General features: G+C 37.2%; 2 protein-coding genes across 2 annotated transcripts; one reads left to right on the top strand and one right to left on the bottom strand.

Moving 5' to 3' along the window:
• Positions 1–557: 557 nt before the first annotated feature.
• On the bottom strand, positions 558–3,287 carry LOC127178201 (E3 ubiquitin-protein ligase TRIM52-like). The gene is made up of 2 exons (XM_051130922.1): positions 2,634–3,287; positions 558–2,219 (listed from the first exon to the last, which is right to left on the bottom strand). The coding sequence occupies exons 1-2, from the start codon at positions 3,033–3,035 to the stop codon at positions 2,064–2,066; spliced, it is 558 nt and encodes a 185-aa protein (XP_050986879.1). The 5' UTR covers positions 3,036–3,287; the 3' UTR covers positions 558–2,063.
• A 2,329-nt stretch (positions 3,288–5,616) lies between these two features.
• Positions 5,617–6,693, top strand: LOC127178200 (ras-related C3 botulinum toxin substrate 1-like). Its single transcript, XM_051130921.1, has one exon. The coding sequence runs from the start codon at positions 5,817–5,819 to the stop codon at positions 6,393–6,395; it is 579 nt and encodes a 192-aa protein (XP_050986878.1). The 5' UTR covers positions 5,617–5,816; the 3' UTR covers positions 6,396–6,693.
• Positions 6,694–9,678: the final 2,985 nt, after the last annotated feature.

Raw genomic sequence — 9,678 nt, 5'->3', positions numbered from 1 at the left:
AGAACAGGACGACAGAACAAGACGACAGAACAAGACGACAGAACAGGACGACAGAACAGACAAGACGACAGAACAGGACGACAGAACAAGACGACAGAACAGGACAGAACAGGAGAACACGACAGACGACAGGCGACAGGACGACAGAACAAGGACGACAGAACAAGGACAGGACAGAACAAGACGACAGTTAGGACGACAGAACAGGACGACAGAACAAGACAGAACAAGACGACAGAACAAGACGACAGACAGACAAGACGACAGAACAGGACGACAGAACACGACAGTTAGGAGGCGACAGAACAGGACGACAGAACAAGACGACACAGAACAGGACGACAGAACGACAGTTAGGACAGAACAAGACGACAGAACAGGACGACAGAACAAGACGACAGAACAGGACAGAACAGACGACAGAACAGGACGACAGAACAGGACGACAGAACAGGACAGAACAGTTAGACAGAACAAGGCGACAGTTAGGACGACAGAACAGGACGACAGAACAAGACAGAACAAGGCGACGAGTTAGGTTACAGAACAAGGACGACAGAACAGGACGACAGAATAAGACGACAGTAAGGATGACAGAACAGGTCGACAGAACAAAATGACAGTTAGGACAACAGTAAAAAAAAACAGAGAAAAAGACGACAGGACGACAGATTAAGACGACGTCAACAGACAACATGCACGTCAACATATACTGATTTACCTGAATAATTAGGCAATAACTGTAGACAAAGACAAATGTGTAGTACAAAGCACAAAGCAGTCGCCTCTTTTTTGGCACTAATGGAACCCCATAAATTCGAGGCTTGTTAATGTAGAAATCCCTTTCGTAGAAGCCTCACTTTCTGTCCAGTCATGTGCGCGATTCACTTTGCGTGTCCTAACATTTTCATTAGGACCTATTTAATAATTACATTTTTAAATACCCAGTCATACAAGTAATTTGAAAAATACAAATTATTTCAAGAAAATTAAATATATGCCATATGCAATTAATATATGTGTACATTATTCCTCATTCTTCATCATGTTGATATTCATACTGACATTTAATGGCACTGTTCAATAGGTAAATTAATTTATCAGAGTCAGAAATTCAACAAACAAAAACACACACACGGTTAGGCTTTTATTTGTGCATATAACATGGACCGATCTATGGAAATTGTGGTGAATGCTTCTTCTGACGGAGCTTCACAGGCTTTTGGCTGCTTTATTTTTTACTAATCACCAGATTGCACCGTTTTCAACACTCTCAAAGCTTTGAATCTTCCCCCTTTCTCGGTGCTTCACGAGGCTTCATTTGCCTGTCACTCCTGTCAGCTGTTGGATGAATGAGTGTCACGTCCCGCTTGTTTACTTTGAACCGGAAGACGCTCCCACTTTTGACGCAAGGCCTCATGGGGCGTAGGAAACTTGTGGATAGAACGCTTTCCGTGTTCGGTGTGAAAGCCGCTTCTCACAGCGCAAATTCTGTGCGATGAAGCCCATCACATCACTAGCGCACACACGTGCCACATGCGGGGAAAAAACTAACTCAGAATCGATTCTGAAATATTCAGCCTTGCTCAAGGGTCTCACCTCAGTCGTGGTTTTGAGGGTGGAGAGAGTTGGTTATTCACTCCCCCCCCACCGACAGTTCCTGCCGGACTCAGAACCCGCAACTTTTGGGTTATAACTCCAGCTCTGTAACCATTAGGCCCTTGAACTTTAACATTAGTTTCTATCTGACTGTTGCATATGTTCTTATAAAGCACATTGTTATGCAAAAAAAGCCAAGAGAAAATCTGGTGATGCAGTAGTTTGTGGGTTATTTGCTAATGGTGATATCATCATTATTAAGTAGATTGTTTGAAGATCTCACGCCTGTATTTATCAATGTCAGGTCATTAAATGCACTTAAATATCGCACTGTGATATAATACTGCGATACTATAGCAAGAGGTCCAGCACTGTTGTGGTAATCAGATATTTTGTAAACAATATTAAACAACAGAAAAGGCCTTCAACATTTCTATTATTCCAGTCAATAAAGAAAAAAATAATTATGTCAAACAAACCAATTTAGCTGTTCTAATCAATTTTGTGAATGTCAAAAGACTCACCTTGAGGTGTTGAACTGTTTTCTCAAATTCTCCTTTAATGTTTTCTTTACGTTTATGTTTCTCTTGTAAGGACTTCAGTGCTGCATTGAGCTCCTCCTAGAATTTAAAGTAAAAATCTATAAATGTAAAGTGATTTCTATAATATGTCACTTAATACATGGTGTAAACAAACTACTGAAATATTTATAGATTTGGTATACATTTTGTGCCATTCAGTGAGGACTGTGTTTTGCGTTTGCACCATTTCCTCGCCTGTGTTTGCTGTCGTGTTTACTGATTCGATTTGTGATTTCATTCAGCTGTGTTGCCGCTAATTGCCTCATTTGCACTGTGTTCTTAAGTTCTCTCTGTTCGTTTAATTTGTCCGGTCTTGTCCATGTTACGTGTAAATGTCCTTCTGTGTCACTTACCTGTTTGTTCTATTAAATGTTTTTTTCTGAATCTTCATCTTTGTGTTTGTATGCAGTGGTTGTGATAAGAAGTTCAAATGCTCACATTTACATCTCTCACCTTGTATGATGAAGCCACTTCACTGATTGGTCTGAATGTGTGATTGATGTGATGTTGTGAAGTAAAACACACCACACACGCAACCTGTTTGTCCTCCAGACAGAAGAGTTTGAGTTTCTCACTGTGTAAACCGCAGATCTCCTCGGATCCTGATGAACGCCTCTCATTTCCCTCCTTCAGGAACGACTCGCACAGGTTTTTTAACACCAGATTACTTGGAGGATATTCTTTTGAGCATCTTCTCCTGCAGACGGGACACTCCTGAGTCTTCTTGATGCTCCAGAACTGTCGAAGACACTCTTTACAGACACTGTGACTACATGATAAAACAACAGGATCCTTGAAGATTTCATGACATACAGGACAAGAAAGTTCTTCTTCAGCTACATTTAGTGAAGCCATTTTCACTGTTTGAGCTCCAGCGATATAAACTTTACTTTCACTTTCTGAACGCTGGTTTTAGACACGAATAACCACAAAAAAATATTGAAGATCTGCTGTCTGTTCAGAGACTAATTTTAAACTGTTTCTCTTCATTTTTCTCTCATCACTGATTCCCTTGATCTTGTCCAAAAAAAGTCAATATCTAATACGTTTCCTTTTTCTTCCAGAGTGAATTTTTGTGTCAGTCTCTTCCTGGTAAGAGTTGTACGGTGACCGGGAGGGGACACCTTCGGTTCACTTAAGTTTGTCTTGGCCACGTCTTATTATGTTGAGGAAACCACATGCGCCTCTCGTGGCCACAAGTTTAATGCGTAAATAAACCTGCGTGACCATAGTAACCCGGGATTATCAGAGATAGATTTATTAATATTTTATTTTGAATTAAGGAATTATTATATTAATTATTATAGAAATTAATACAGTATTAAATGATAATATTATGCGATGCTGTCTGTGTGAATGTTGTCTGTGCGCGATGTAGACAGCATTCAAAAGACGTTGATCATTAATAAATATTGTATAAAGTATATCAAATAGTCCTACAAACATTTCATGCATCCCACAGTCTTATACGTCCATTAACTGATCCTCTTTTTTTCTGTAATATTTGTATCATTGTATTCGTTATTTTTTTTTACCTTAATTTCGATCTCTTTACTCGACATGCCAGTACAATTTTGAATATGCTATATTGGGATTTTTACTGGAATGCAGTTTAAAGGTTGAATTTGACATATATTCTATTATATTTCGTCTAATTAATAGACTAGTTTCATTTGTAAATCATTTATCGTCACACACAGGCATAAATACAATCAAAACTTCTGTCAAAACTTTGGAGCCACCTTGCTCATCATCTGCAAAACACAACACTTAAGTCAGTAAATGAACACTTTTGACTTAAAGTTGGTCTCTTTTTAAAGAAGATAATCAGAATATTATTGTGAAATCATTAAAAAAATTAAACTATAAAAAAAGTTAAAGAAGTTAGAATTTACTGTAAAAATGTACTGTACTATTTTTTGTTGTTATATAAAATAAGAATTTTACAATATAGTTTTTAATCCAAAACTGCTATAATATGAAAGCCTCCTGTTATGATGTAGATTTTGTTCAGGTGCATTCTTGATGTAAATTAATGTAATACTGGTCCTACATAATTTGTAACAAAAAAAACAGTGGTAAATAATCTATTTAGGAGTCTTACATTTTTGCAACAATATATAGTTTGTCATGATTAGACTTAAATGTAATATAGTGAAAGTGCAGCTTAATTTTAGCTAACTTTACCCCTTTAAGTGCTTTTATAAAAGTTTTTCCACTGTTACCAACAACTTCAACTTAACACTAAATATTATTCTTGCACAATAGGAGTGTCATCAAAAAAGAAATTGTTTAAACGTCTTCTGTTAGAGCACGTAACTTAACAAGAAGCTGTACCTGTTTGTGGATATATCCTGACGAGCTGTCGCCTCGGAGTCTTCACTGGAGCATCGTAGCCCAACCATGTCTCGGGGAATGGATGATCTTCCGTGGGTCTCCTGTCAACGAAGTGGAAGGAGCAAACGTACGGAAATTTCGGTAGTTTCTTTAAGTTTAAGGCTTTTAACCAAAGCCGAGGAGCTTCTTCGCCCTTCGGAGGGGCGTGCAAATCATAGGGTGCTCCACATCCACATTCAGCTCTGGTGCGTGCATTATGGTCAAAACAAATGTCTTGCAGGTATTTTTTACGCTTGAACCAACTATTATGACACCCCCTAACTTTCTGTAATCCATATTAAAAGTTAACTAGCCAGTAAAATCTACACAGTTGAAACTACAGAACCACAAGACACCTAAGTTACTACTAGCGGAACTGCTTTACCGGAAATCTGACACATTGTAGTTCGAAAATGGCAGCGCCCGCGCTTACGTGAAAATAAGGTGGATAGCCTATGAAATAAGGAATGCTCACTAGATTTTATACAGATGTTACTATAATGGTTTTGTAAATGGTGATCAGCACCCAAATATTGTATATAATGTGGTAGTGTCTTTTACCTTGGCGTGACATCGCAGTACAATACCTTCAAAACAGCGGTAAAAATCAAGTTTGAGACCGTTTTCATTAAAACATATAAATGCCAGATTTCCAGTGTCCTACCTATAATTATTTTTTCTGGAAAAATAAAAATCTTTAAAGCCATTTTCTCAATTTCACGCTTCAACGAGTTCAGGTGCTTTGCCTTGTAGGGCATAGCGGTAATCCGCCTGTCACTCAAGTGGCCACGCCCTTCATTATGCAGCACTTTAAGGCTTAATATAATTTAAATGGATGCGTTATGAAAAAAATCACCCCCCTCACAGTTGTCATGAAGAGCAAAATTAGCTCTATAGACCAAAACCACTTCTTGTACCAGGCTGTAAACATTTTTTTTTTTTGTGCTGTAAAGTTGGGCATTTTAACATGGGTGGTCTATGAGAATGACTCTTATTTGGAGCCAGTCTCTAGCGGCCAGTCGATGAATTGCAGTTTTAGTCACTTCCGTGTTGGCTTCAATAGAGAGAGGGGGGGGTTTGCTGCTTGGGCGCAGCCGCAGACACATTGGAATGCATTTGTGTGTACGTTTACACTTTTCTTCGACTTTTATCGACTCTGTTCTGGGTGGAATTGCTGTGTTATTGAATTGTGAAGGTGATTTATCCTGATCTGAGCAGCTTTTATTGATTCATTCTGGATAGTATGCCGAGTGAACACAGATGAAGGAAATAAAGTGTGTGCTCGTCGGAGACGGGGCTGTGGGAAAATCATGCCTTATCATCACCTACACCACCAACAATTATCCTGAGGAGTTTATTCCCACTGTGTTTGACAATTTTTCTATCAGTGTGACAGTTGATGGGAATCCAGTGGACCTGAGACTTTGGGATACGGCAGGACAGGAAGAGTATGACAGGCTTCGAGCACTTTCCTATCCTGACACAGATGTGTTCTTGATCTGTTTCTCTATTGTGAGTCTAGAATCACTTTATAATGTCCGTTGCAAGTGTACTTCAGAGGTCAGATGTCATTGCCCCAATGCTCCAATAATATTAGTTGGGACTAAGCTTGATCTGAGAAATGACAAGGACGCTATTAAACGTTTAAAAGAGAAGGGACTGACCCCTGTCACCCAACACCAAGGCCAAAAAATGGCCAAAAAAATCAGAGCTGTGAGGTATCTGGAGTGCTCAGCTTTAAAGTTGGTTGGCATTAGGGAAGTGTTTGATGAAGCGATCCGTGAGGTTCTGTGTCCGTCTACTGTGCAAAACAGGAAGAGGAAGTGTTCAATCCTCTGAACTGACTGCTGTGTTTGCTGGCAAAGAAAAAACTATTGAGAAGCTGTTCTAGAAATAATGTGATTTATTAACAGATCATTCATTGGTGTAACCAAACATATATTGGTTTGCATACATCAGTTTAATCAGTTATATATTGTTTTACTCAAGTTCAAATGTTCATTTTGGTTTGATTAAGGATTGTAGTGAACCTGGTGTTTCAGTGTGCCAAATGCAAATAGAACAGCCCAATGCAGATGTTCTCATTAAAGGTCGTTTAAAACTTAAAATCTACTTCATTAAACACCATGTTCATGCACCATGTGTTCTTTTAATTCATTTTTTATGTTTGTTTTGTATGTTTTTTGACAAACAGTTAAATGTAATTGTGTCCCTGGACCACAAAACCAGACATAAGTGTCAGTTTTTGAGATTTATGTATCACTGGCAGCTGCATAAATAAGCTTTCTGTTAATGTGTGGTTTATCAGGATAGGACAATATTTGGCTAATTTTGACAACTATTTGAAAATCTGGAATCTGATCTGGTGCAAAAAAAAAATCTAAATATTGAGAAAATCACCTTCCAAATGAAGTTCTTAGCAATGCAGATTACTAACCAGAAAATAAGTTTTGATATTTTTACAGTAGGAAATTTACTAAATATCTTCAAGGAACATGATCTTAATTTAATATCCTAAAGATTTATAGAAAAATCAGAGAAAATTTGATCATTTTGACCCATACAATGTATTGTTGGCTATTGCTGCAAATATACCCGTGATACTTAAGACTGGTTTTGTGCTCCAGGGCCACAATTTTCCATGTTTCAATGATGTTTTTGTGAAAAAGCACACAAATGGACCTAAGTTAAGCCATATATTAGACTGAAAAATTAATTGAATTACTTGAAGAAAAAGTTATGCATTTGGCTCAGGTAAATGTTCAAGCTACAGTTTCTGTGAAAGAAAATAGACCATAAAAATATAAATGTGACATAAATGCCAAGTATTGTATAAAGTGGCATATAAATGAAGGTGACTTGACTTGAAAATAACAGAGGGCCTAAGACAGATCCTTGTGGCAGTCCATACTTCACTGGTGATAATTTTTCACTCTCTCTGTTTAAATCTAGATTAAAGACTCATCTTTTTAGCCAAGCATTCAAATAATGCATCTCATAAACTTTTCCTGCAGCTATATCTGATCAGATGTTCATCATTAATCTTTTAGCTCTGGTTTAACAAATCTTTCTTTTCTTAGTTTGAACAGCAGCTACGCTAATTATGTTCCTATTTGTCCTCTGTTTCTGCCATGGGATTGACATCCCGTGGTAACTAGGAATTCACAAGCTCCAGTGTGGATCCAGAACACTTAAGAAGAGATGATGAAAACCCCACTGAGGAATTCAGATGATGCCAACCCTGAAAACATACAGCACTACCGAATTCTGCTACTAATTTATAGTGTTTTTTGTCTGTTTGATTACATCATTAATTGATCTTTACCACACATCTCTGCCATATGTACATCAAGCTACTACTACATATATTGAATATATACAATGATATGTATTGTGAAAGGCGCTATACCAATACATTTGAATTGAATTGAATAATTGAGATGACTCCCTGTTTAAATAAACCCTAACCATCCTAAAGCCTGCTCTTGAACACCTGTATAGTTTTGTAGTCGATCTATGAGTATGTCATGATCTATAATGTCAAATGCAGCACTAAGATCAAGTAAAACTAGCAGTGAGATGCAGCCTTGGTCTGACGCAAGCAGCAAGTCATTAGTGATTTTAACAAGTGCAGTTTCTGTGCTGTGATGGGGCCTAAAACCTGACTGAAATTCTTCATAGATATCTTTTTTTTTTTTGCAGGAAAGAGCACAATTGGGTAGGCTCAACTTCTCCTAAAATTTTAGACAAATGGAAGATTAGAAATGGGTCTGTAATTTGTCAATTCACTAGGGTCTAGTTGTGGTTTCTTAATTAGTGGCCTAATAACTACCAGCTTGAATTTCGGGTTTCGGGACGTGACCTAAAGATAACAGTGAGTTAATATAGCGTTTCTTTTGCTACAGCTCTTCTCTTAGTTGTAAAGCACTGCAGTTTTTCTTCGGGTGTGATGAATGAAGCTGAAAAAGACACACGGTAGAATCTACATTTGTCATTGTATTTCTGATGTGATCTATTTTATCAGTGAAGAAATGCATAAAGTCATTGCTACTAAACTGTAAGGGAATATATAATTTGGCTGATGTCTGGTTATTTGTTGATCTAGTCACTGTGCTACATAAAAACCTTGGATTGTTTTGGTTATTTTCTGTGAGTTTGTGGATATGCTCAGCCCTAGCAGCTTTTCGATCCTGTCTATATCTGGACATACTGTTTTTCCATGCAATTCTGAAAACTTCCAAGTTAGTTTTTCTCCATTTGTGTTGAAGATTACGAGTTTCTTTCTTGAGGGAATGGGTATTACTGTTGTACCATGTGTAACAAGACTGTAAGTCCTGCCTTGTAGGGGAAATCACTGTGTGACTTAAAAGTGAAAGGATCTTAGTCCCCACTCCAGTGCTTTTAGTCTCAGTATGCAATATGTGTTTATATGGTTTAGCTTCAGCTAGTGTAAAAATGAAAAACGAAAGAAAGAAATGCAACAAAAAATGTATAAGTTATCTGAAGTTTTCTTTTAGCTTTGATAAACCAGTCAATACTTTAACTCTTCATGCACAAGTTTTCCAGAATTGAAAGGGGTAAAAAAAAAAAAAAAAAACAGGCAAAAACATGAGCGTGGCCAAGGGAAAATTTGGGAGCACAAATATAGTGAAATAATATTACAATTAAAAAGAACTGTTTTCTATGTGAATATATTGTAATTTACTGTATGTAGTTTAGTCCTGTGATCATAGCTGTTCATTTGAACTTTCTATTCATCTAAGAATCCTAAAAAGAAAAAAATGTCAACGTTGCTAATAATCATAAATGTTTGTTGAGCAGCAAATCAGCATATTAGAATGATTTCTGAAGAATCATGTGACACTGAAGACTGGAGTAATGATGCTGAAAAAAACAGCTGCACATCACAGAAATAAATTACACTTGAACAGACATTCACATAGAAAACAGCTGTTTTAAATTGCAATAATATTTCAGAATTTTACTGTATTTTAGATTAAATAATAGCAGCCGTGGTGAGCAGAAGAGCATTTAAAACATTTAAAAATCATGTTTTGACAAGTACAGTGTATGTATTACATAGAATCTAGAAAATACAGAAATGACGTCACAGAGTCAGATG

This window comes from Labeo rohita, chromosome 16 (genome assembly GCF_022985175.1).
Source record: "Labeo rohita strain BAU-BD-2019 chromosome 16, IGBB_LRoh.1.0, whole genome shotgun sequence".
Taxonomy (NCBI): domain Eukaryota; kingdom Metazoa; phylum Chordata; class Actinopteri; order Cypriniformes; family Cyprinidae; genus Labeo; species Labeo rohita.
Note: the sequence above shows the minus strand (reverse complement) of the source record. Positions and strands in the feature narration are given on the sequence as shown.

Bases quoted from the DNA above. Each gene is read 5' to 3' on its own strand.
- LOC127178200 (XM_051130921.1), top strand. From the start codon at position 5,817: ATGAAGGAAATAAAGTGTGTGCTCGTCGGAGACGGGGCTGTGGGAAAA.
- LOC127178201 (XM_051130922.1), bottom strand. From the start codon at position 3,035: ATGGCTTCACTAAATGTAGCTGAAGAAGAACTTTCTTGTCCTGTATGT. The intron at 2,220-2,633 runs GTGAGAGATGTA...TTTAAATTCTAG, and splicing joins AAGTGGCTTCATCATACAAG to GAGGAGCTCAATGCAGCACT.